Source organism: Durio zibethinus, chromosome 7 (genome assembly GCF_047325235.1).
Source record: "Durio zibethinus cultivar Kanyao isolate XHJ-2024 chromosome 7, ASM4732523v1, whole genome shotgun sequence".
Lineage (NCBI taxonomy): Eukaryota > Viridiplantae > Streptophyta > Magnoliopsida > Malvales > Malvaceae > Durio > Durio zibethinus.
In genome coordinates, this window is record NC_143168.1 from 18,301,940 (window position 1) to 18,328,532 (window position 26,593).

At 31.3% G+C, this 26,593-nt stretch overlaps 4 protein-coding genes and 1 pseudogene across 12 annotated transcripts; 2 read left to right on the forward strand and 3 right to left on the reverse strand.

Moving 5' to 3' along the window:
• The first annotated feature begins 472 nt into the window (after positions 1-472).
• LOC149518073 (uncharacterized) lies at positions 473-1,180 on the forward strand. Its single transcript, XM_089764347.1, has 2 exons — positions 473-587; positions 773-1,180. The coding sequence occupies exon 2, from the start codon at positions 775-777 to the stop codon at positions 1,045-1,047; it is 273 nt and encodes a 90-aa protein (XP_089620473.1). The 5' UTR covers positions 473-587; positions 773-774; the 3' UTR covers positions 1,048-1,180.
• A 572-nt stretch (positions 1,181-1,752) lies between these two features.
• On the reverse strand, positions 1,753-6,553 carry LOC111276897 (uncharacterized). Of its 2 annotated transcripts, XM_022862854.2 has the most exons (8): positions 6,081-6,553; positions 5,042-5,194; positions 4,787-4,948; positions 4,092-4,253; positions 3,853-3,969; positions 3,145-3,327; positions 2,622-3,025; positions 1,753-2,194 (listed from the first exon to the last, which is right to left on the reverse strand). In XM_022862854.2, exons 1-8 carry the CDS (start codon positions 6,435-6,437, stop codon positions 2,188-2,190), a joined length of 1,545 nt encoding a protein of 514 aa, XP_022718589.2. In that variant the 5' UTR covers positions 6,438-6,553; the 3' UTR covers positions 1,753-2,187. The 2 variants fall into 2 exon arrangements, with proteins under 2 accessions (XP_022718589.2, XP_089619845.1); XM_089763719.1 differs by lacking the exon at positions 1,753-2,194 and having other exon boundaries at positions 2,442-3,025; positions 6,081-6,552.
• An 840-nt stretch (positions 6,554-7,393) lies between these two features.
• LOC111277735 (bark storage protein A-like) lies at positions 7,394-10,442 on the reverse strand. 2 transcript variants are annotated; one of them, XM_089763720.1, is made up of 6 exons: positions 9,628-10,442; positions 8,969-9,036; positions 8,709-8,864; positions 8,295-8,486; positions 8,023-8,206; positions 7,394-7,770 (listed from the first exon to the last, which is right to left on the reverse strand). In XM_089763720.1, the coding sequence occupies exons 1-6, from the start codon at positions 10,067-10,069 to the stop codon at positions 7,712-7,714; spliced, it is 1,101 nt and encodes a 366-aa protein (XP_089619846.1). In that variant the 5' UTR covers positions 10,070-10,442; the 3' UTR covers positions 7,394-7,711. The 2 variants fall into 2 exon arrangements, with proteins under 2 accessions (XP_089619846.1, XP_022719878.1); XM_022864143.2 differs by having other exon boundaries at positions 8,027-8,206; positions 9,628-10,440.
• Positions 10,443-10,859: 417 nt separating this feature from the next.
• Positions 10,860-14,661, reverse strand: LOC111276898 (binding partner of ACD11 1-like). 6 transcript variants are annotated; one of them, XM_089763723.1, is made up of 6 exons: positions 14,421-14,643; positions 13,569-13,672; positions 13,250-13,325; positions 12,236-12,316; positions 11,625-12,150; positions 10,860-11,172 (listed from the first exon to the last, which is right to left on the reverse strand). In XM_089763723.1, the coding sequence occupies exons 1-6, from the start codon at positions 14,424-14,426 to the stop codon at positions 11,147-11,149; spliced, it is 819 nt and encodes a 272-aa protein (XP_089619849.1). In that variant the 5' UTR covers positions 14,427-14,643; the 3' UTR covers positions 10,860-11,146. The 6 variants fall into 6 exon arrangements, with proteins under 6 accessions (XP_089619849.1, XP_089619850.1, XP_022718594.1 ...); XM_089763724.1 differs by having other exon boundaries at positions 10,860-11,169; positions 14,421-14,642; XM_022862859.2 differs by having other exon boundaries at positions 11,592-12,150; positions 14,421-14,639.
• Positions 14,662-19,043: 4,382 nt separating this feature from the next.
• Positions 19,044-25,933, forward strand: LOC111276900 (protein THALLO-like; annotated as a pseudogene). The gene is made up of 16 exons (XR_016343550.1): positions 19,044-19,331; positions 19,428-19,519; positions 19,874-19,958; positions 20,556-20,704; positions 20,893-21,039; positions 21,150-21,286; positions 21,916-22,003; positions 22,505-22,684; positions 23,152-23,316; positions 23,410-23,487; positions 23,639-23,787; positions 23,873-24,014; positions 24,783-25,046; positions 25,392-25,452; positions 25,537-25,605; positions 25,698-25,933. The product of XR_016343550.1 is annotated as a protein THALLO-like (transcript).
• Positions 25,934-26,593: the final 660 nt, after the last annotated feature.

Consider the following 26,593-nt stretch of genomic DNA (forward strand, 5'->3'; position numbering starts at 1 on the left):
AGATTAGTTAATATCCTATTTATAATATTAATAGTTTTATATTAATTATATAACTGACAATTTAATTCGCAATTTTCAAAATAAAATAAAGTTAAAATTAAAAAAATTAATCATCAAATATTAAATTAAACAAATATTTATCAGACAAAAGGAATAAAAAAAAAAGTTGTCTTAACTGCCGTGAATGGAAATAAAGCATGAAATTAACGTTTTGTTTTTAGCTTAAATCCATAAAGTTGGAGTGGATTTTATTTTAAGTTAAAATTTTATTATACGTGAATTTAATTTATGTTAAATTTATTAAATTATATTTTAATTTATGAATTAATTTATTTGTTTAATTATTTAATAATTATATAAAATTTTAATATTTAATTATAATTATAACAAATTTTAAGAAATTGAAAAAATATTAAATTCATAAAAGAAAAATGGATTATTGACAGGTTGTTATTGACAGCAGTATATGGTTAATTTTTTTTTACTTGTATTTAAAGTTCTCTAACTTCACATCCTTAACTGACATACCGAAGCTCATCTGTTTGAAAAAGCTTCATCTTCTCTTCTTTCACTCTTCATCAGATTCAGTTCGTCCTCCCTCTCTATCGCTTCCCTTCGAAAATTGTTTATCTTCTTCTTTTTTTTTTTTTTTTACATTTGATTTAAAATATTCATTTACTGTTATATACTAAAAACAAAGTATTGCTGTCTAGACTAAAGGGTATTCGATAAAATGTCTAAGAGGAATTTTTTTGGTTTCGAATCTTGTCAGAAATGGGGAAGGGTTTGTTGTGGGCAACGGCAGAAGACTTAGCGAGAAACCGAGGGAAAGTTCTTTCGTTGTACCGACAAATACTTCGGAACCTGAACTCTACGAAACTGGAACTGAGTTTAGCAGCGAGGCTGGCGAAGAAAGCAGAGTCACGTGCCATTTTCATGTTGGGTTCTGAAGAGCGTCCCCTTCATAACATTGAAGATCTCATGAAGGCTGCTGAATACTCTATTTCTCTTTTGAAACAAGGCAAAATCCATAAACATATCCAATAAAACTCCAAATTTATTGTTACTATCTCTTATCATTTGTCATGTGTCTGTCGATCAAACTCAAAAATTTCGGACAAGAAACCCCAAAATTTCGGACAATTTTAACAAAGTGCTCATAATATCAGCATTGAACGCACACTGTTATATTTGGTGCTTTTTAATTTCTTGTTATTTATTGGTAATTTTACTCTTTCTTTTAATAATCATTATCATATTTCTAAAAAGGGAAAGTTATTAAAGTCGTATAATCTCTGGAAATAAAACTAATAGTCATTATCACATTTCTAAAATGGGAAAGTTAGTTAACCGCCCATGTTCAGGGAAGCTGGTTGTTTTCCTACGAGAGGACGTTTGGGAAGTGTTAGATGCGTGTGAGAAGTTTCAGGAAGTTCAGAGCACGTTGTTCAACAGGAATCATGTTTGTGTTTACCGCCAAACATATCCTCTTTAATTGAATATGAATTGCCTCACAATTTTAAATACAGCAGATGACATAATACAACCAAAATAATAATAATAAAAAACATGAAAATTATATGATTTAAAATTTTAATAAAAATAATATATAAATTTTAAAAATATGTTTCATATTCAATATATTTTACACAAATTATGACAATAATTTCTAGTTTTATATGAGTTTAACACAAATGAATACACACATTACAAGGTTTATCCTCCATCTCACAAGGTAAGTGATTATGTCAATTTGTTTTTTTTTTTTTTTAATTATTATTATTATTTACAGTTAAAAGCACACACCAAAAAGTACAGTATAAACAGGCCTTTTGAGACAGGTGAACTTTCATTGTGAAGAATGAGGGAGCAGCAACACCCAAAATGAGAGAAAAAGATAAAAAGTGGAGGAGCTCAAAGTGGCAAAGAACAATCATAAGAGAGCCTACCATTAAATGATCTCATCATCATTTCCCGAGTGCAGCAAGAAACCCAGAAAGAAACACAAATTGCGGAAGACTGGAAACAGAATTTAGGTTGGCTCTCCTCTTCAACAGCTTGACAATGGCTTTGTGCCTTCGAAATTGTCCTAACATAGGAGATTTTCTATAACAGGCTGGGAGCAAACTACAGGTATATGCAGATTTTTTTGCTCAACTGACATGGATGCTTCTACCTAGAACATGTTTAATACCTGTTTACAATTCCCAAACAATTAATGAAAATTGTAGGAATTCTCAACTCAGAATGTTCATTCCACACTTATACGTCAGAGTATAACAACCACCAGAAAATTCTTAACTCTGGACTACAAAAATATGACATACGCATTCAGATATGCCAATATCATTGTCTCTAATTAAAAAGATAAACATGCTACATACATCAAAAATGAAACATTAATGTGATAATAGGAAGGGGAAAAAGAAAAAGAAAAACCCTTAAAACTGCAAGCAAGAGCATGCTATCTTTCCCTTTTTATATATATAAAAAAATTGCATGCGTTTCTGACATATCTTCTAGACCAGCTAAAATGAAGCCCCATGAGCATCACAGAAGAAAAGGACAAGAAAGAAACAAAGTGATTAAATAAGTTAAACCAAGACAAAGATCTATCCTACCACCAATCATCGTACATCCTCCTTGGTTTATCATTGCCAAAATTGCTGAACCTTGATGCCAAAAATCCATGAGAACTATTCGGTTTAGAAGATTGGGAACCAGATATACGACCACCAAAAGATGAAGATGACCTCTTGTGTCCCTCATTAGATGAAATTGAGGGAGAATTCCAATGGTTTCTTTTGAACTTCCTATTGGAGAAATCTCCAGGATCCTCTGTGATCCAACCACCTCTTTGTTTTGCATTTCGTGGAGTACTAAAGCCCTTTTCTTCATACTGGGTTTTTTTCCTTTTGGGGATCTTGCCATGATTATGAGGTGCAGACTTGTATCCCAAAAACTCTTTATTCTCTCTACGGGGTCTTACATTTGGAGTAGATGATTCACGATTTCTTTTACCAACCTGTTTACAAGCAAAGAAATAGTCAGTGTTGGAGAACCATTATTCTGTACGTGAAAAACATATATAAACAATGGGAAGACACTCTGTTCTAGAACTTCTACAAATGTACTGAAATCCACCTTAGCAGAACTGCATTCACGAGCAAAGTGTCCTCCTTCTCCACAGTTGTAGCATAAGCTAGTTGTTGCAGTACCAGTGGTGCATTCACGTGCAAAGTGTCCTCCTTCACCACACCTATAGCATAAGCTAGGTGATCCACTATCAGTGGTTTCCTTGGTTTCTCCACGTGACCTACCACATGACTACATAAAACAATTCCCATGTTAAATGGTAGAGTTGCCAATTTATAAGAAAGGAAGATTTATAAAATTCAAAAATATATTATGACAAGAATGAAAAATCACTATTTAAAACCAGAATGTTAATGGAAGTGATCGCTCAAAAAATAGTGATTTGTAAATAAATGATGTTAGCTAATATGTAACTTAAAAGTAATACTAAATCTAGTTAGCTTGTGAAGAGAAATGGAATAAAATTAAGAAACAGAGGTAAAAGGGGTTTTCCAACCAACAAGGATATCACATGCATAGTAACCAACTTGTTGAAAAAGAAATACAATAATGAAAACGATGAATAACTGAACAAAGCACACGACATATCACAATGACAACAGTAATAAGAAGAACTGGAAAAATATTTAAAAAAAAAAAGATACAAGGAAAAAATTGCTGGACATATTGATAATCAAACATCAACATGCTGAAAATAGTATACCGACAACAACCTATTAATGCTAATAGAATATGAGCATACTGAGTAAAACTCACCAAACCAGTATGACCCTGTTGGCCACATCTGTAACAAGAAACTTCAGTTGCACTGGTATCAACAAAGTTCACACAACATAAATGGCCAAAACTCTTGCAGATATAGCACTGAATTTCCTGATTTGGGAGGAAAAACATATGGAATACAGTTAGAGAACAAGAATCCAGACAGAAAACTTTAAGCAAATGCAACAGGAAAAACAAATAGTGAACAATGCTGCTAGGGAACATGAAGAAACCTTGAGATCATCATGGTAGTAGTCATTCCTGCATGAAAACATGTCATGCCCAGAATCTCCACATCGTAAACAAATTTTACCATGCTTGGAGCCACTCTTATGTTTGTCTGGACAATCTTTTGCACGATGACCACTTTTTTTGCAAATAAAGCAATCTTGGGCCTAAAAAGAAATTAAAATTATAAGCACGAACATGAATGGCGAACCAAGCTAAAAATTTACTAAACATGCTACTAACAATCACTAGTATGAACACTTTCTAATTTAATGTGGAACAAATCAAGGAAAACCATTAATAAGATGTAGGTCAATGAAAAGTGCACTGTATTGATCTATTAACAGTTCACATAGCTAAAGTCTACCTAATAGTAAGGAGGGACCTACCCCATGCTCTCAACCACTAAAAAATATTATCGGTATATCAACAAAATGTCAATAATCTACATTTACAGAGGCAAGAAATAAGCATGCCCAACCATTTTCCAGAAAAATAAATTGTAATAACTTCTAATAGATTCATTTGCTTCTTATAAAAGAGAAAAAAGTAGCATAAGGGGCTACCCACTTCCAAGTTCCAACACAGAAAGGGACACGGAAAAATTAAAAAAAGATGTTAACTTCAACAAACAGATAACAGTTAAAAGACACAGTACATGATATTTCATTAAGTTTCACACCAGTCTTTTCCTTCATACCTTTGAGCACTGTCTAGCACCATGGTCCAAACTCCCACAAACAAAGCATGGTTTCTTCCGCTTTGAAGTAGATGTACAGTTCACTGCCATATGCCCTTCTTCGCCACAATTATAGCATGTTTCCCAACCACTATCTGGAGAATCAAAGTACCTCCGCCCCCTCTGATAAAATAAATACCAAAGAGAAACTAAAAACCAAGCCATCAAGGGAAATTTTGTTCTAAACCACATTTCAAAGCAAATATTTTAACTCACAAGAAGCTTACGGAGCACAATATTGTCAGATATGTCTACAGTATTTGGGTCAAGAGATTCAACAGCCTCTGCAGGCTTAGCTATCTCAGCCTCCTCAACTGTCTCGACCTTCTCTAATGTCTCAGCTTTATCTCCATCCTCTGTAATGATGGCCTGGTACAATAAAAAAAAAAAAAATTTTGCCTAAAATGAGATTGCACAGTTCAAGTTTGAAAATTAGTGATATTACATGCTGCAAGCTCGAATCAAATACAACATTTATTCAACAACAGAGAACAATGCATAACCAGCTGTAATGAAAACTATCACAGTAATAAAAGCAATGGTGATAGCTAGCAGTCAGATTCAAACAATTTTTGGAAGCCATGCCAATTTTGCCAATCTAACTTCATATCAACATAATAGTGTAGCATTATTGGAATTATGAAGTTCAATAAAAATACGATTCTTTTCCTGCATTATCGCAGCAGAAACTACAATGAAAATAATTTTTTCAAAATTTCAAATCAATTTTAACTAAAATCTTGAGCAGACATTCTATCAAAATCAATAAAAATTGAAATAAAATTCCAAAAAAAGAAGTCAGTTCCTGCTGAAAGTTTGCAGGAAAAGAAAAAGATGAAATTTTCTATGGAAGAAGGCCTCCCACAACTAACCAAGAAAAGGAGAAAGAACAAAAGCCAAGAACTCATTAACCTGACAAACAGAAAACATTTCAACAAAATTTATCCAACAATAGATTCCAGAACAGACTTCGGAACAAAGAACTAGGCGGATCCAGCTCGATTCAAACAGTCATAACAACACAAACAATGATGATGACTAACAGGCTAATTTGAAACAGTTATAATAAGCCATCCCTATTTCTAATCTAAATTCACACCATTTAGAATTATATTAAAACTTCAAAAAAAAATTATGATTCTTCACCTGCATCATCTCATCAACTATATGCAGTAAAAATTTTTAGTTTTTCAAGCAGTACATTCCATCAAAACAATAATAACTGGAAAAAAAAAAGTAATAACAAATTTTTAACCCTTTCAATTTTCGTTTTCTTCTTTTTCCTTTTAATAATCTTCTTTCTTTTCAAATCCAAATCCCCTTCTTCACCGCCGCCACTAATACCAGTAACGTCGGATCCCCCTTGTGAAGATGAAGATACCAAATCCACCACAGAGACGACGCCTCGATCATCCAAACCTGCATTATTTCCTTCATTCAACCTCGCCGCTTTCACCAATAGAGCTTTCTCGACGATCTTCAAGCTTAGGTCTTCATTGGCTTCCTCTTCGTCACTGCTGCTTAATACGATCAATGGTTTTGAATCTAACGGTCCCCATTCGTTCTCTTTGATCTCAAATTTTGCTGATTTTCCCTTCTCCCTTTTATTCATGACTATTTTTAAGGATTTCAACAATTAGGGATTGCAATTTTTTTTGGCAAAGGAAGACGCGAAACGTTGTAAGGAAGGAAGAGGTGTTCTTTTTTTTTCTTTTTTTTTTTCGTGAATTGGATTTTGCGGTTGAAAATTGAAATTAATAATTGGGCCCTGTAGCCCACTAAGAATGATCCAATGTTTATGGGTTTTATTCTAATTTGGACACAAACTTTTGCTGCTTTTTTGTATAAAAGTGGTCACGCTCCAAATTTAAATAAAAGAAAATTTATAAATGTCGGGGATCGGACTCTCGGTAATTCAATTCGTTTCAACGAGTTTTGATTTGATTTGATTTAATTTTATAAGATTTATTTTTTTAAAATTGAACTTCCGATAGGATTAGATCGAATAAAATTAAAAAAAAATTAAAATTAGATCGAATTTAAATTTTAAACAAATTCGATTTGATTTGATCTGATATTATATAAAATATTATTTTTAATTAATTATTTATTTATTTATATATTTATATTATTATATATTTAAATATTTATATTTAAAAAAATAATAATTTATTAATTTCGGATCGAATCGAATTGGATATGATTTATACAATATCAGATCGAATCAAATTTGAATATAAAAAAAATTTTGAATCGAATCAGATTCGAATTTGATGAATATAAAATCAAGTCAAATTTAAAACGAACAAAAACTCACATCGATTCGACCCATTACTAACTTTACTCCTAATCAACAAGTCTCTTTTTATTTGGGTTAGAGATAAAAAAAAATTATAATTATAAATATAAAAATTCAAATTTATAAAATATTATTTTTAAAAAAATAATTATTTAATTTAATTAAATTAAGTTTCGAATTCTCAACTATAACAACTTTGATTTTGTAATTCAAGCTTAATTTATATTTAAATTATGACGCTTTGCAGATGAAAATTGAACCGATGACAATTCTTTTTTTACATCCAAAATGATAATTAATAATTGAATACCAAAGCTCAACTTGCAACTCTACACAATGCTATGTATGCCCGTTTTGAGGAAAACTGAAATATAAAGATAAAGTTTAAACTAAAGAGTAAGATAACTAGTTTCACTCATTAACTACTGCATTAGAGCATTTGGTTTAATGGCAAATGAATAAAAAAGCTTCATTGATCAACAACTGAACTTTCTCCATTAACTAAATGAATAAATTGAACAGCTACAGTCAATGCATTCACAGAAGCTAATGAACTAAGGCTGGCTGACAAAGGGCTTCCATTCCCACTAGCCAAATCCGAAACTCCTCGGAACACAATGCAGGGTACTGCATTTGTCAAACATGTCTGCAGCAAACCAATACCAGAAAAAAAAATGTTAAAGACCATATGCCAAATCAAATATTATTTTTTTTATACATGAGAGGCCACAACCTAAAAATAGAAAAAACGATTGCAAATGTTGGGATTTGAAGCTCAGAATTATTGGATGCCACCTTTTGCTAAACTAACTGAGCTACGCTTCGGATTTCAAATCAATGAGTTTGCAGACATCAGATTGTCAGAACTACAACTAAACAAAGTTTTTGCTTTTCTTACTTACAAATACAACGGCGGCGCTCTCTTCATCAACGGTTGAGACATTAAATTGTTTGAATAGATATTCTCTGTACGCTGCATTGTCAAGAAAAATATCTGCAGTGGAGCCCTTCAGTCCATGGACAACTTTGGGTTTTTCAGGTAAGCAACAGGTGTCATTTACACATTGTTGCAATGTTAAATTCTGTAAGTCATTCCCACAAACGGAACAGATTAATTACACAATTAGACAGGACAACAACATCAGGGAAAATGATGACAAATCAAGGGACCTGAAGCTGAGCAGCAATGTTGAACCAATTTGAATCTATTGGAAGCCAAAATAGTTCTTCCATTTGTTTTCCAGTGGAGTAGAGTTGCACTGGTCTGAACTCTATCTTTGCCAACAAATTCTCTCCCTTCTCAGGAAAATTGAATGCTCCAAATGTCAGTGTTGGCAACTGCCCTTTCTCTGACTTGAATTCCTGTATATAACATAAATAGAGGACAACAATGTCACCAACATTATGCCAAATATCTATGAATTTGAAAAATGACTCGAAGTTAAATGAAATTTATACCCAGAAATGGCCCTGGAAAACATGTACTTGAAAATTGTATACTTTTTAAAGTCAAGATCAAACAAAACAGTTCAAATTTAAATACAGAATCCTATATTCCTATTATTAGTTGAACATAAATATTACCTTCCACTTCCAAGAACTGGTGAATGCAACATAGTTCATCACACTAACATCACCCAAGGACAACGAGTCATTAGTACTCCCGGCTGTGCCATAATGAACAATCCCTTGAATGTTAAAGGCATCAAGAAGGGCTTGCACAGTCAAGGCTGCATTTGTCTAAACATTACCACAAAAGATTCAAGTAATGAATTTATACAAGTCCTATTGGGTTCTTGGAGATTACAGAGGAAAAAGATGAATGAAACAAGTAGAAACCTTACAGTTTGCTCCCCAGTCATCACATAAATCACTTTCACACCATTAATCTTCCCAATATTGAATCTTCTTCCTGAGTGACCATTGACCAACAAGGCAATAAACCATGTTAAATCATTGGCAATTTAAGGACTATTATGTATGGTGTTAGAAGTCATATGACAATTCCACAATGTTCCTCTGATGAAATCTATAACCAGCCTAGGTTTTTGTTCTTACATTTACATGTCCATTTTACCTAGTTCAAGAATCAGGTTGGACCCATAATGGTGCTAACTTGAATTGAATAATTGCTTAAGAATCTATTTTTGGGTTTTGACCAATTACTAATATGACATCAAACATGAAGCAGGAGTTTAACTCAGTTAGTTCTTATAGGTGTAGCCACCTAACATATATTAAGAATGGAGTTCAAATTCCGACAATTGCAATCCATTTCTCTTTCAAACTGCGTGCTTCTTTATAAAAAAAAAATTGCAGCAATGCTAAGTTTAACTAATTTTATCCCCAAAAAAATGTTATATTAATCTAACAGTCTGTACTTCGAATTTTTCCAAGGGTATTTTTGTAGCAAAAAGAAGATAGGGTAGAGTGGTAGTTGAGACTTGAGGCTTTTGAGAGAAGTAATTAAATACTTGTATGTAATGTTAAGAGAAAGAGAGACCTGCCAATTGAATCCAAGGGATGTCAGGATTTGGAAGAAAGAAACCAGAAAGTTGAAGAGCCAGTTCTTCAGTAGGATAAGCCATGACAAGTCCAATATACGGCCCTCCATCTTCATTCACTTTATCAACAACTCCACGCATTGGGTGACTTGTGCTCAGCTGCTTGCTCTCTTCTACCAAATTCAAAAACACCACCCCAATTAGCATCACTACCACCAACACTTCCAAGTCAACGTCCCATATTGGTGTTCCACGACAACCCATCAAACCCATCTTCCACCTTATATGATGCTGATCGGATGGTCCTGACGGATTAGCTAAATTTTCCTGGAAAGTGGGAGAGCTGAAAGAAAGTTGTTCAGTGAAGTGAAGTGAAGAAGTGACCAGGAAGGGAAAGCTTTTAGAGCCCCTGATTGGTCTGTTGAATGCGTTGTGAATCATGTGACTAATATGTTATATATTCCGGTCATTGTTAGGTGGATGGAGTCATGTTAGGATCTTCACCCTGTGAGCTGTTAGGATCTTCACCCTGTGACCACATGATGATATGAATATGACAGACTCTCGTGCTTTTTTATCCTTCTCCTTTTTTTTTTTTTTTGGGTTACACCCTTTGCCCTTTTATTATAAAGTAAGCCCAAAATTTCTCTTAAAAAGAATGACCCGAGCATGCCACGCCAAAAGTATCAGGTTTGCTGGATGGTTAACGAGTAAAACTGTAATTAGGCAAAATTTGAACGATAATTCATATATTTATGTTGTATAAAACATATAAAATATAAAAATTATTGTATTATAATTCATATTAATAGATTAAATATAAAATAAATTTTTTTGTTTTCTTAAAAAAATTATAAATTAAAATGGTAACACATAATTTTAATATATTTAAAAAATAAAAAAAAATTAATTAAAAAAATGAAACATGCTTTATTATTTTAATTTTGTTTGTGAAATTTAAAAACTTCATTGCTAGTGTATTAAATAATTTTTCTTTTCCAAATCCATATAAAATTTTTGCTTAAATTTTAAAGCAAATATATATGATTTTTATAAAAAATTTAAGCATATATTTTTAATATAATTTTTATATTATATCATCGTAACGTATTTAAAATTGTCAGATCTAATTAAACTACAAGAAAATTTATTTTATGGAAAGGTGGCAAACATGTTTATAAGTCTATCATTCATCCATAAAATTACAATTAGTCAAAATAGAAAATAGAAATTCGCATGGAATAGAGCATAATTTTGTTCGTAAAAAGTGGTCGATGAGAATCAGAAAAAACCCAATTCAAAGATATACAGATCCAAACGTAAGATATGATCAGGTCCCTTTACAATACTACTTTTTTCTTAATTTTCCTTTTACTTTGATACAGAAAAAATGATGATTGTTTTACAAATTTTGTTTGACATTTGCTTCTAAATACATATTTTCACATATAGTCATAGTTATATTTTGACAGGAATACATCACCGAAAACACTGTTCCATCGGACGGTTTGGTTCATTCTAACTCTTGTGCACTAAATCATCTGCTGAGAACAAACAAACAATTATAGATGCAAGTGTGACCCCTGCAATTTATCTGGACTCTCAAGAGCCAACAAGCAACCAGAAATTTGATAATTTGACAGTAAGAAATATGAAAATTAGGAGCACCAATGCAGGATGATAATGCACAAATGAATGACAAAACAAGAAACTTTCCTTATTCTAAAGTTTAGAAAGGATGAATATGAATATATGAGTCAAATTGATGCTGCAATGTTGGAGAGGCATCTATTATTTTTTCAAGTCAAGTGTAGCAAACATATCAAACAATATTTATCAAACAATATTTGACAAACTATCCTACATTTAACTACTACCAAACTAGAAAACAGAATTCAGATATGACAAGATCCATACTTTCCATATTCGTATTTACAGTGTTTTGCAAATTAAAGAATTAAACCTTGTGCAGATGAGGGCTTGGAAGGTTGCTCACTAGTAGTGGGTTTAGCAGCTTTGGGCGATTCATGCTCGTTAATGCGTGCATAGCCCTCTGGTTTGCAAGCTTGTTCTTCCTCAGCCAAAACCTTTTCTTTTGTCTTCTGCCCCACATCACCTGCTGCCTTAGCAACCCTGTTGAATGCACCAGTAACCCATGAGGCTCCAGTCAAAACATAACGATTCTTCATGATAGCAGAACCAGCATTGCTGACTGTCTGTTCAGCAGCTGCAATTGCAGACTTTGTCTTCTCAGAAACCTGAAACTTCTGGTCCATTTCCCTCACTTTGTCATTTACCATGGTTGTGCCAGCACTAATTTTCTCAGTAAAACCAATCTTTTGGTCCAGAGAAGCAACTTTGGCAGTGGCAGTTGATGTGAACTGATGCTTCTCATCAAAGGCCTTTGCTTTGTTCACTGCATCTTTGCCAAGAATGAATCCCCTGGCTAGCATGCTGCTTACAACATCCTCTGCCTTCTGGACAGCAGATTCAGCCCGGCCAGCACCTTTGTTCTCAGTTGCCTGAGGAGATCGAACAATTCATTCAAATTAGAAACATCATTTAGTAAGTAAAATCAAAGCAGATTGCCGTAGGTTATGATATTACAGGTGTTGCAGAAGCAGTAGCAGGTGGCTTGTAATCAGGAGCCAACTCTATGGTAACAGACTGATCAACAATTGTTGCCCCCTGAAGAAAACCATGTAATCTGAATTCATAAGAATGAAATTAAAAAAATTCTATCCAATCAATCAACACTAGCATTTACGGAAACTGCTCTCTTGTAAAAAAGCTAACCAAACTTTGAAGCACTGCCAATTAGCAATAATATGGCCATCAGCTTGCCTCTTCTCTTTTCCCTCTTTACTTTAAAAAGTGTAGAGGCAACAAGGGAAGAACAATTTGATGTACAAACCTCAAATCAAATTGATCTTGCTACAAAAGATTATGACATCTAATCAACAAAAAGGAAAAGGGAAACAAAAATAAATACATCTTGAAACCATGATACTAAATGCAAGTTATAGTAGAATAACTGCTGTTTATCCCATGATGCCAAACGGCCAACATGAATGTTGTTTTTTGCAATCAAATAAATTGTTCACAAGTCAGAATAACACATACAAATTGAAACCTCAGCCACAAAGGTTTTAAACACCATTCAAATGTGCAACTAGATTTGATCAGCTCCTTGACGTTAAGTTTTTAGTTTAAACCAATTATCATAAATCAAAAGCATAGTGTGAATTCAAGATATAAATCCAAATACTCAGCCAAATGCATACAAGGACCCTCAAAGGCGGATATCTTTTAGTAGCAAAGGTTGTTTAGGGTTTAGGAAGATATCTTTTACTATCTTTTAACTAATAAAATACTTTAAACAAAATGGGCACTGGCATGGTGATCCCATCGGCAATGCATTAAAGTATTTGCTTTGTAAAGCACATCAAACATGAGATTCCACAAAAGATAAATAGACATTTAATTCCAATATATATGAGACTGACCATTTTCCTTCTAACAAAAGAATAAACTCCAATTATTTGATGAATATGGGAGAGTCAGTGAAAATAATTAATATAATCAATGCAGAAAAACTCAAGAAAAGAGATAGGCGCATACCGAAAGAAGAACAGCAGTCTCTGCTCCCTGTGGGTCCTTGAAAGTAACATATGCAACTTGAGATCGTTCATTATCACTGAATGGAAACGAAAAAAAAAAAAAAAAAAACGAAAGCAGTAAGAAACCTAGACCAGATAGCGTTTACAAAATTACAGAACATCACTAAGTGGTACAACTACATGGGTCAGAAGACAGAAGAAGTAATTTCAACAATTTTCCACCTTTTTTTTTTATTATTTTGTGTATCCCATACTGTAGAGAAGAGCATGCAAACAGAAAAGGGACAGCGAAACTTAAATATCTTATGGTAATAACTAACCCATGCATTTCAACATGTTGAATTTCACCCGAGAAGGAAAAGAACTCCTTAATATCTTGCTCAGATGCACCCAAGGAAACGTTGCCCACTTTCACTGATTGGATCTGTCAAAAAAATGAACAACTTATAAACCCCAAATCAGATAAAGCATCTTTCATTCCACATTATTACATGCATTTACCAAGAAAACATCCCATATCTTTTTAGGGTCAATGAAAATCATAATTTCTATTAGATTTCAAGTTCAACCTCATCGCGTGCAAATAAATAGATAATTCAATATTAAATTCAAATTAGGGAAGGCCTTAGAGCAAGTTAAATTCCGTAAATTTTCATTTTTCCTTAAAGAGAGCATTAATTGAGCATTTTTTTTATGAACTTAATAAATTCCTAATTGGCATACAGAATGAAATCAACCAGGTCGATGAACAGTTTGCATATACAAATCCAAAAAAGATAGAATCAAAATTCTTTGTCAATCAAGTAAAAAAAAAAATTTCATCAAAAAGAATAAAATAAAAAATATATAATAAAATTGCTAAGAGACAGAGTAAATAAAGAAATAAAATGCATAACAATTGAAGAAAACTAAACTCAGATTAGATTATATCCCCTAATAAATGAGAACTCAAATAATTAAAATTTGTAAAATCTCTACAATTTCAGATGAAAAGGAAAAAGAGAAAAAGAACAATTACAAACTAAATTACTCATATTTATATTAGAAGAAGAATAACTTAGATCTTCAAGTTGAAACTGAATTGGAAAATAAATTCTTTTTCGTATTGTCATAAATCTTCTTGCCGACCAAACAAGATAATAGAGAAAAACAAACATAGAAATTGCACTAACCGCCATGAAGTTCCGTTTACGGCAACAGAGATCGAATCTTTTTTCACCGGAAAAAATTTTTCTTTTATTTTCCCTTCTTTCCGACAAATTTTAAAACGAAATGGAAATTTTTCTGAGGGAGAAGTTACGTTGTTGACGAAATTACGGGGTGGATATTAATATCTTCTGCGAATATCCTTAACATATATGTTTAACTTTCATGCTTAGACCAATTGTACCTTATTGAAGCTTGTGTCCTTTCAGATGTAATTTGAGGGTATTTTGGCATATCTGTACAAGATAAGAAGCGTAGTTATTGTAAGTTTAGATAGAGTTGGGTATAGATGATTTGAAGAGTGGGGGTTGACATGTAAATGCGAAGGAACGTGGTCACGAAGTTTTCATTTTCGAGTTTCAATCTATCAATTTGTTATTATTTTTATTGCAAATTGGAATTATTATTTCATTTTTTCCTTAAAATCTTCAATCATTGTTACATTGGGTTTATTAAGCATTTTGGGTCGGGCCCCTTTACATTGAGCCCACCTAAGCGATTTCGAAAGGCATCACATTGGATCTCATTTTAGGTCCACACAGGATCACTCACAAACTCCTGAACCAGTGGCTTCGGATCGCTTTTAGAATGGTCTTTGACTCTTGAGATTTGACCGATGATCCATGTTTCAAAATTTTTTTAGAATCAATAATATTAAGATGATCCGTAATTTTTTTTTATGTTATTTAAAAGTTATTCCCTTCGTTTTACTTTATTTAATTAATTTTTTTTTTAAGTCTCAACTTATTTGTCTCTTATAAAAAATAAATATCAAATATACTTAAAATTTCTAAATTTATCTTTACTTTTTATTATTGTCAATTAGAGTCATTACACGAAATTGAATAAAGAAAAAAATCCATAAAATAAATAAAACAATAACTAGGGTTTAGAGAACGGGACAAAAACAAAACACATGACCCTTAAAAATTTGTGCAAGCAACTGGCGCCGGATGCCAATGAGTATATAGAAAATAAAGGAATAAAATTGAACTAAATCTTTAAAGGGCGTTTGATCTATGGAATAGTAAATTTTGAGAAAAAGTATAATCTTCAAGAAAATATAATATTTAGAGTTTTTTTTTTTTTTTCAAGAATTTCGTATTTAGATTTATTCTTTTGATCAAGGATAATTTACGTATATTAAATATTGAATAATTATTATATATTTTTTTGCATATATGATAGTAGCTTAAAAAATTTAATATTTAATTAAAGGAGATTATTCAATATGTTTTTTATCAAAAAATACTTTGAATAATCTTTATAAAAAATTTGAATGAAATTATTCAAGATGTTTGTGACAAAAAAACGTATTGAATAATCTCCTTTAATTTTTATAGACAGATTATTAAAAGCTTTTTGGACTAAAAACACCTTTAATAATCTCTTTCAATTTTTTATAGAAGATTATTCAAGGCATTTTCTGTAAAAAAAAAAAAAGTCTTTAATAATCCATTCTCATTTTTTTTTGGATTATTCAATGTATTTTTGATTAAAAAATCTATTGAATAATCCCTTTCAAAAAATTGAATAAGGTTATTCAATGCATTTATGATAAAAAAAAATACCTTCAATAATCTCTTCTAATTTTTTTTAGGATTATTTAATGTATTTTTGTTCGAAAAATGCCTTGAATAATCCCATTTCATTTTTTTGAGAAAAAATGCATTGAATAATCTTTTAGAAAAAATTAAATGGAGTTAATCAATACGTTTCTAGCAAAAAACGCTTTGAATAATTCCCTTCAATTTTTATGAGGGGATTATTCAATGCGTTTCCAGTAAAAAACGTTTTTAATAATCCTCTTTAATTTTTTTTTTATTATTTAAGATGTTTTTGCCCATAAAACACTTTAAACAATCTTTTCCCTCTTTTTTTTGAAAAAATATATTGAATAATCCTTAAAAAATTTTGAATGGGGCTAGTCAAGTAATTCCTTTCAATTTTTATGAGAAGATTATTCAAGGTATTTTTACCTAAAAAATGCATCGAAAAATCCCTTATAAAAAATTGAATGAAGTTATTGAAAGTATTTTTTGTCAAAAACACTTTGAATAATCCCCTTCAATTTTTATGAGTTTATTATTTAATGTATTTTTGACAAAAAACGCCTTAAATAATCTCTTTCAATTTTTTTGAAAATATTATTCAATATGTTTTTTGCTAGAAAATACTGTGAATAATCAATCCCTTACAAAAAATTGAATGAGGTTATTCAAGACGTTTATAGGAAAAAACACTTTGAATAATCTGTTTCAATTTTTTTTAGGATAATTCAATGTATTTTTGACAAAAAAAATTTTTCAATAATCCCCTCATAAAATTTTTTTGAGATTATTCAATGCGTTTTTTTATCAGAAACGCTTTAAATAATTTCATTCAATTTTTTGTAAGAGATGATTGAATGTGTTTTTCATACCAAATGTCATACATAAACCAAATGTTTTATCAATAAAAACCTATAATTGACTTACATTTATTTTCAAACATGCTTTTTAAAATGATAACATCTATTTCATAATTTTTTAATTAGGTCAAATTTGAAAATAATACTACTTTTTCTTCTGAAATTTTAGAATACTACAGGGAGATATGGGTTTTTGATTTCGAGACTTTAGATACTGTTGAAAATCTATTAGTTTTATTCGAAATAAAATTACCCTAAACTAAATGTTTGAATCAAATACTCAACAGTAAATTTTCAAGAGAAAATGTGTGGATTCCCCCGAACCAAATGCTCTCTTAAATTTTTTAATGAAAAATATTAAAGTATGAATTTCTTAAAGTTTATGCAAATTCATAGTGAACAAAGTATTATTTTAAACTGCATTGGACTGATCCTGTATAAATAATTCATTCTATATAATCCTAAAACACATAGACTAACTTTGTATCGGTAACTCCATTAAAGAGTAGCTTGGATTTCATATCATGTAATCGGATTTGAAACTAAATATGGAATTTAAGTTTATTTTTTATTTAATAAATAAATTCATTTGGATGAGTTTGTATTATTTTTTATTTTGAGTTCAACTTGATTTTAAAAATTTAAACTTTGTTGAATTTGTAACCTTGAATTGAGTTTTGAGCTTCTCACCGTGTCATCTAAATTTGGAATGATTAAACCTCTAATGGTAGGTATTATGGTATTGACTTCAAAATTATCCACTCAAACCTTATCCTAGTGATTGTGATTGGTAATTGAGATTCAAACTCCGTTTATTTTATAAAAAAATAATTATTTTTTTTGTATTTGTTGATAAAAAATAATGATAAATGAAAATAGTTTATTGGTCAAAGAAAAATAATTTTTTCAAATTATCTTCCTTTTCTAAAAAATGATGACAATTTTCGAAAAAAAATAACATATGGATATGATTAATTATCAAACTTGTGAGTATAGTTTTAATAAAGTCAATAATTAGACATGATTTTCTAAACTTAAGCTTAATTTGGCCCGACAAAAATATTATTATATTAATAAAGTTATTTTTATTTAATTTTACTTAAAAATATTAAAACATTAATAATAATCTTCTAATATTTTAATTTTAAATATTTGTATAGTATTACTCAAGTCGAACATATTTTTTAGATCGAATTTTATTTAACCTAACTCAAAATATTACTATATGAATGCAAATATTTTTATTTATTTTTAATTAAAAATTAAAAGTAACATTAAAAGTCTTTTACTATTTCAAATTTAAATAATATTATATTATTATTTCAATACAACAATAACAAATTAAAATTTAATCCTATAATTCTAAAGTTCCTTCATTTGCTTCTTATGTTATTTCTTAAAGGCCCAACACTAAGTTATATATATTATTATTATTATTTCAATAATAAATATTAATATAATAAATAATATTTTCAATATTTTAATAGTTAATAATATTATTTTAATAACATGGTTATTTTAAATAAAATTTTTAATATTTTAAATTAAAAATATATTATTTTTATATTTTATTGACAATGGTATTTATATTTATATTTTAATAATAAATATAAATAAATAATTTTTTTGTTATGATTTAATAATAAACACTTTCAATATAAAATATAACTATTTTAATAGTATCAATATTTTAATAATAAATATGATATTTTAATGTTATTATATTAATAGAAATAAGACTAATAATAGTAATATTATTTTAAATATTTTAAATATTAATAGAAATAATAAATGGTTTTAATTTAATTGTTTAATATTAATATAATATTTTAATATTAAATATTATTATATTAAAGTATAACTATTTTGAATATTAACAATTTTACTAATAAATCATTTGTTAAGTTTAATAGTTATATCTATATTATTTAAAAAACAGACTTTTCAAAAAAAAACCTAAAAATTTTTTTTTTCATTAACTCATCTAAATAATAAAAAATTTTCACTATTTAAAAAAATATAAATATTAAAATTTTTTAAAAATCAATTTAGTTGGATTTGGACCTTTGGTTATCGAAACTGTTTTGGGCTTTTTTCGAGGCTGACAAATATTGGGCTCTTTGATAAGAGGTTTGGGCATTCGAAGGTTTTTTAATGCCCAAATCCAACTATTTTTCCAAATAGTTGCTCTGGAGCATAAACCCTAGGCTCAACTCCGAATTCTCTGAAAATTTCAAAAGGGTTTTGGAAAAACCGATTTTGCTACATACAGAAACAATCAATACTACTAAAATATCACTCAACAGGAATCAGGTTTTTTGAATTAAACTCAGAAATCAAGAAATTAGTTTCGTAGCAATGGGAAAGAGAGAAAAGAGCTTGAAGAAAGACAAAAGAAACCCTAAGAGAAGACATCGACACGACGAAGTCGTCGACCCTGAAAACATCGATGACGAAATCGATGTTTGTAAGTTCAATTTACTTTATTTTTCATAAATTATTTATATTTTTACTAATATTTTTCTCTTTTTAAAAATCTTTTACTATTTATTCTTTTTTGCAGTTCATAAGCAAAGGGATGTTGTTCCATTAAATGTGAATGAGGATGCTGGGGATTCAGATGAAGATGATGAGCATCCTGTTTTTGATCTTCGGGTTCTCTTTTTTCCTGACTTTTTTGTCATTATCAAACTTTGAACATTAAAATATTATAATATATCTAAAAATTTAGCTTCTCGAATCCGGGTTAATAAATTGAAGCTGGGGATTCTTATTTTTAATGATTTCTATACATTTTTAAGAATGGTAGGAATGAAACCGGTAAAAAAGAGAGAGAATTTTCTGTTTTCTTTACGCTAACATAGAAAAAATTTGAAAAGGATCAAGTTTGAAAGAAAATATTGGAAATGATTGCGTGAGGATGGCAAGTTGACACTTTCAAGAATGCTGGTAGAATATTTTTAACTTTCTATTACAGTCTAATTCGCTGTTGTTGTTCTACATGTGTAGGATATCGATGATGATGATGAGGAGGATGAGGAGGAAGGTGATGATGATATTGATGATGCCCATGTTTCTAAGTTTGCTGCAAAAAGTAAGAATATTGTTCAAAATATATTACAGTTTGTTGTGTTTCTTTGATGCTACCATAACAACTACTTGGCATACATGTTAAACAAACTTTAATGACAAGAATGCAAAATGATTTGTGTGTGTTAGTCAAATTTGCTGTCGTATTTTGCTTTTTCTTTACTTTAAGATACTAGAATTTTTTTCATTTTCTCTCCATATGGACTATGACTTAATGTAATACAGTTTATTTTTTTGCATATAGCAATATGCTTGCTTGTTTATGTGTGTTTTTGTGGTTTAGGTACTTCTGTCATGGGTTAGAAGAATGGCTTAATGTTTCTGCAGTGCTAATTGACCCCCCTCTTTCTCTGCCTTGTTTTTACCATTAATGTACTTGCTATGTCTTCTGAATTTTATTCTGCTTTGTAGAAGAAACTGGCTTAGTTATGTAAGTTTTCCCCTCTGCTCCTTATTCTCTCCATTTCATATGATTTTGAAGGTGATATTTTAGGTAGATATATATATACTTTATTTTCTGATGCAGGTTTTACAAGTATTTGTTGTTTACATTTGGTTGGAGTTACATTTCTATTAATTACTCATTGCATGTGATTTGCAGTTGCAAGGCAACATAAACTTTTGAGAGCAAAGCTTGGTGGTGTTGAGGATGAAATGCACGATGAAGAAGATGAGGATGAGAAAGAAGAAATGGCTCCGTGGGGTGGAATAAAGAGCAGATATTATGGTGGTGATAATCGTGATTTTGAGGTATGAATTTGAATTCTAAGTTTCTTTTCCAGGTCCATCTATCTTGTTTACTTGACTGCATTTTTGGCCACCACCTAATTTCTTCTGTGTCGTTTGTGAATAACCAAGTGTCCTTTGCAGATGTTTTTGTGTATTGTCTTTTGAAATAGATGAAAGATTTTCACTTATTGTTTCATGTACTCTTCAAGTTGCACTCTAGTGATGATGAGGCTCCCATGGAAGAGGAGGATGAGGTGAAGGAAATACAAAAGGCAAGAGCAAAAAATTTATCAATTGAAGACTTTGGCCTTGAAGATGCTAGTGAAGATGAGACTAATAGAGAATTGACCTTAGAGGTGAGGCTTGTTTGCTATCCTGTTATTTTGACATTTAAAACATTGTTTACTTGAGAAAGGACATATGAACTTTAAAGATTTCAGTCACTGAGAAAACGTTCCTGGTACAGGAAATTTCAGCAAAATGGAAAGGTGGAAAATTATCCATAGTTAGTGAAGAAGCTGTGGATGACTTGGCTACATTTGAGGAGGTGAAGAAGGATTTGAATGCTTTGTCAAAGGAAGAGCAGAGGGATGTGGTACTCAGGTGTGGTATTTTACTTTCTGTTTTTAGTTTCCCTTTCTACTATGGCATTTATTGTTGGTATGTTTTATAACTAATGTGTGAGAACTTTCATTTGTATTCCTGTTATTCCAATAATCATCCACTGTTCCAAATTAAACTGTGGAAGCATTGTGTGTATAAGCATCTTTAGATATTCTGTATACGTGTTTGTTAGTTATTGGATCGTAGTTCATGTCTCATATTTATCAATCTTCTAGTTGTAAAGCTCTTCATTCTGTCTATGCTTCTTTTCCAATGCATTGTCCCTCTGATAACATAATTGGTTCGTGGTAGGTCTCTGCCTCTCTGGCTTCATGGAATAAATGAGCTTGTAAGATAAAAATTTGTGTATTGTCTTTGAAATTTTATATTTGATAGACATTCTTTCAGTTCTGAATCCACTTATGTCAGACTGGTATGCCTTAATCGGTGGTTTTATTTGATGGAAATTTTAAACAATTTATTTAACTAGAAGAATTCTTCTCTGTTATTATATTACATGGATTGGATATTTGCTTTTTTTTTTTTTTTTTTGATGGGGTTGGGCGGTGGTTGATTGGTTTTTCTTATTCTTACCTTATGGCTTATAAGCTAATAGTTTTGCTTCTCAGTTCTGCACCAGAATTAATTGGTTTATTGTCAGAGCTGAATGCTGCACTTGAAGAGCTTGAAGGCAAACTTAATCCAGTTTTAAGAAAGGTATGCTTGTTCTAGTTGTTTTTATTTCTATTTTCAAATAGAAGGGTAATAATATGCTTGATCTGCCACTGCATTTGGTTGATTGATTGCATGTTGGGTCTATCTAGGAAACTTCAATCTTGTAGTTTGAGATGATTAAAAGAAAATTTTTTGGTTGATTTGGCTATGTAGTTTTTTAAACTCCACAAGCAAGGTTAGATGGCTGCGATATTTCAATTTAGTAACTAATTAATTAATTAATTTTGTAAATATACCCTATTGGGGCATGTGCATACCCTCTAACTCTTCTTGCAGAGTTGAAAAAATCCAGTCCCAGTGTGTAGGATAATGTTTCTTACGTTAAAGGATAATCTCAGACATTGGATATAAGATAATTTCAGACTCCTAATATGTTTCTTACTTTAAAGGATAATCTCAGATATTAGATATATCATAATTTCAGACTCCTAATTTTCTTTATATGTTTTACTTACATGCTAAAGGATTTTATGTATTCTGAAGGCTAAAGAAGGAAAGATCTTTCTGGAAGGTGGGATGCGCTATCTGGAGGTGAAGCAGATTCTTTTGCTGGCCTATTGTCAAGCAATAACCTTTTATCTTCTTCTCAAGTCTGAAGGGCAGCCTGTTCGTGATCATCCTGTCTTAGGTCGTATTGTGGAGCTCCAAGGCTTACTTGATAAGGTCATTATCTTTGGAAAGTGAATATTGTTTTCTAGATTTATGAATTTATTCTGTGCTGTACACAAGAGGTAACATGCATCACCTGTGGGCAAGGTGACTTGCTTTTCATCATTGGGTATCTTTTCTTGCATTTATTGGCCTGTATGTGTAGCCGTAGCAATAGAATTGACAAATTTTTAACTTATGGTTTTCTTTTACTTTGGTTATTCTGCAAAATCAAGTGGTCAATACTAGTTGGCTGCATCTCAAAAGGAAATGCTAGGTCAATATAAGCTGCACTTCTAAGTAGATAACTTTTTACTGTACGTAACCCACCAGAACATAACAATACATCCTTTCTGCTTTTTATTTTATTTTATTTTTCTTTTATTGATAGAGAATTACAGGTTTTTGATGTGAGATTAAGGCTGTTTGTTAGTTACTAGAGTTACTGTATTCATCTTTCTAATGCTTGCTCCACATAACAGGTGAAACAACTTGATGGGAACCTTCCTTCTGAATGGGAGGAGATTCTGAAGAATAAAGGGGCTGAAATGGGACACAACTTGGTTAAAGAGAGTGCTGAACTGGTATCTGACTCTGGCACGAAGTATAATGATCCATCACTAGTAGGAAATGAACAAGTGGCAGAGGTAGTCAAAATACATTAGTGTTGTCTTTCAGTAACATGTCTTTTAGGTTCTTGTGATTTTGCCAGTCATCTGATTTCTCATTTCATGCTTCAGCCTGACGACACACCTAACTTGCTAAAAATGGAGTCTGCAAGTAACCATGACAACAGGGAGGTGAAACTTAATCGTGAGGTGAGATGTGCCTACTACTGCTGCTAATTTTTCACTCTCCTTTCTTTATGCCTCACATCTTTTCTCCCTCCAAATGGCTTCAAATTTTCTTCTTTTTCTTTCTCTCTGCTATGTCACTGGTAGCAATATATCTTACTTGAGATTCCCCCAGAAAATGCAGAATGATCAAGTTGGTGTACAGAGCAGGGAAATGTTAAAGGTAAGAGCAGCTCTTGAGGAAAAATTGAAGCAGAAGGGAATTTTCGGTTCCAACATCCAAAAACCTGATAAAACCAAGAAACATGTGAAACCAGTGAATGGGTACTGGTTCTTTTCCCCTTGTTTTGTAATTTATTTTCGTTTTGACTGTATTGAGTACTAATTCTTTCAACTTGGGATTTGACAGACAGCTTGAAACATATGATGATTTTGCCGATGATGCTATGGATGTTGAAGGAGGTGCTCATGGATTGAGTAATGGACATGCAATCTCACAGCATTCTAATAAAATTTCCCAACTTGTTACTGCTAAGCAGAACAAGTCCAAGGTATAAATCCCGACATAATTTCCTGTTTTTATATCTCCAGTGAAATATTAAGATACATTAGAAATATGTCTTTAATGAGCTTTCTGAATGCACTTGGAAGTAGCAAGTTCATTCAGCCAGCATTGCTGACCTCATTATGTGGCAAGCATATAAACTTTTAGTGCTGGGTTTGCTAGCTACTGAGAACAGTGTGTTATGTTTAGTGCCAGCCTTTTCCAGTAAATTTGGTTCAGCTTTTGCCATCTCTAGTTGCTATCATTCTTGAAGTCCATAGCTTATATCTCGTAGGAAGATGCTGAAAGTTTCAACTGTTTAGTTTTCCTTCTTATACTTGCATTGTTGGTTGGTCTTGGTAGAGCATGCACGGTTCGGTAGGCATTCTGAATATTCTACCTTTTCCCTTTTTGTTTTCCTTTGAACCAAGCAGCAAAAAGTTTTATTTTTCTACAATTTTGAGACTTTCTTTCCCTGATTTTGGGCAATGCTTGCTAGACCAACCAAGAAAATGATTTACAAAGGAATTGATGCTGGAAGTGGAAATCAGAAACCTTTCTCTATGTATGGACCTAAGTTAGGGGAAAAAAAACAATAGGATTGCGTAGCTTAGACTATTATTATTTATTTTATGACCTTTTTCTTTAAAGACAAAATTTCAAAATCTTAATGTGCACTTTTTTAGTGTTTGCAGATTAACTTTTCATCATGATTCATGTGTAACCTAGATTATATAACTCTTCTCCTGACCTTCCATTCCATCTTGTTGAGAAGGTTGTATCAGGTGATGATGATTTACCTAAGAGAGATGATATTGGAGAAAGGCGGAGGAAACATGAGCTCAGAGTACTGGCAGGAGCAGCAGTTAAATCAGAGGATGACCACGGAGGTGAATATGACACTTTTGAGGATCACGGAGGTGTTTCTGTGGAGGAGAATGGTGATACAGAAGACAGAAGATTCGGAAGATGAGTTTTATAAACAAATGAAGCTACAAAGGGCTGCGAAACTTGCTGCGAAAGATGAGATGTATAGAAGGTATGTTTCAGATTTACTATCAAATTTTACCAAATACATTCTTTTCAATATATGTAAATAAACAATCATTAGACCAATGATTGCCGACAGATTTACTAATTCTGTCAATGAAAAGAGTCTAGGGGAAAATTTTGTGGGTGTCCAAGAAAAAAATTTCCTTCAAATTTTCTTGTTTTCTAATTTTTGGTGTCTCCATGGACATGCGACATTAACCCTTTAATCTGCCTCTGCCTGCCTGTACTAGTTTAGCAACAAAAGATAAATCTTTCAGCTGCCAAAAGTTGGATAAAATTTGGATTTAAACCAGTCCTTGTATAGTGTCCTTGTAATGTTTTTATTTTGCAGGACCTCAGCACCCCCATCGTTAACTGAAACTGTTGATGGAAAACGGCAGATAACTCATCAGGTTCTTGCCTTACTTTCCTGCATGACCAAGTTTTCTTTCTTCACTGCTTCCTAACATAACTCTGTATCTGTCAATTTGCAACAGATAGAGAAGAATAGAGGTTTAACTCGTCAACGGAATAAGAACACCAAAAACCCGAGGAAGAAATACAGGGTATTTTGTCAGAAAACTTGGATTCCTTGCATTTGATACAATAATACTTCGTTGTTTGGATTGTCAGTTTATGTCTCTCTCATGATATACAGTTGCAAAGCAAGAAACGAGAGAAACAACGAAAAGGTCAGGTGCGGGATATTAGGAAACCAGTTGGTCAATATGGCGGAGAAACCTCTGGAATCAATGTCGGAATCAGTAGGAGCATCAGATTCAAGAACTAAAATTCGTGAGCCTGTTGGATCATGCATCTTTCAAATTGTATTTAGATTTTTTGCATATTTATTTCAAGATGAAACACGAAAGAGCATCAACTGGGTAAGGTACAAATTGATTTATTTATTTCATTTATTTTGGTATCAGTTTCATTCTATCATTGATTTTTTTAAATAATAACATTTATTATCTTATAAAAAATGAATTCAGGAACGTTAGGTATGTAAATTATACACTTATCTGCCACATTTATCATCTGAAAAAAAAAAAAAAAGCTGGAAAGCAAGTTGTGTGTCAAACCCACAAAGCTATGGTTGGATCAAAATCATCTTAATATTCTCAATAATATATTTTTTTTGTTATTTTTTTATCATTAATTTTTTTATTATTCTGTAGTTGAATTTATAAAATTAATGCGAGTTAATTAAATTGAGTTTTAAAAAAATTTCACTTGTTCAGATATTTTTTATTTTTTGGGACCGTTAAAACTTAAATCATAATCATTTCATCTGGGATGTTGGAAACTTATACAGAAATTAAGAATAAAAATTAGATTAAAAATTATCTTAATTGTTTTATCTGGGATAAGTAACAAATTTTATTTATTAGATGTGAACATTACGATCTCTAAAAATTTTTAAAATAAAAAAACTGCTGATTCTTTTGACTTTATAAATCAATGGATCGGATCGCACAATCGCTGATAAATTTGTTTTAATTAAAATTTATTTTATTTTGTTAAGGTTACTCTAATCGGCCCAAATATTATACA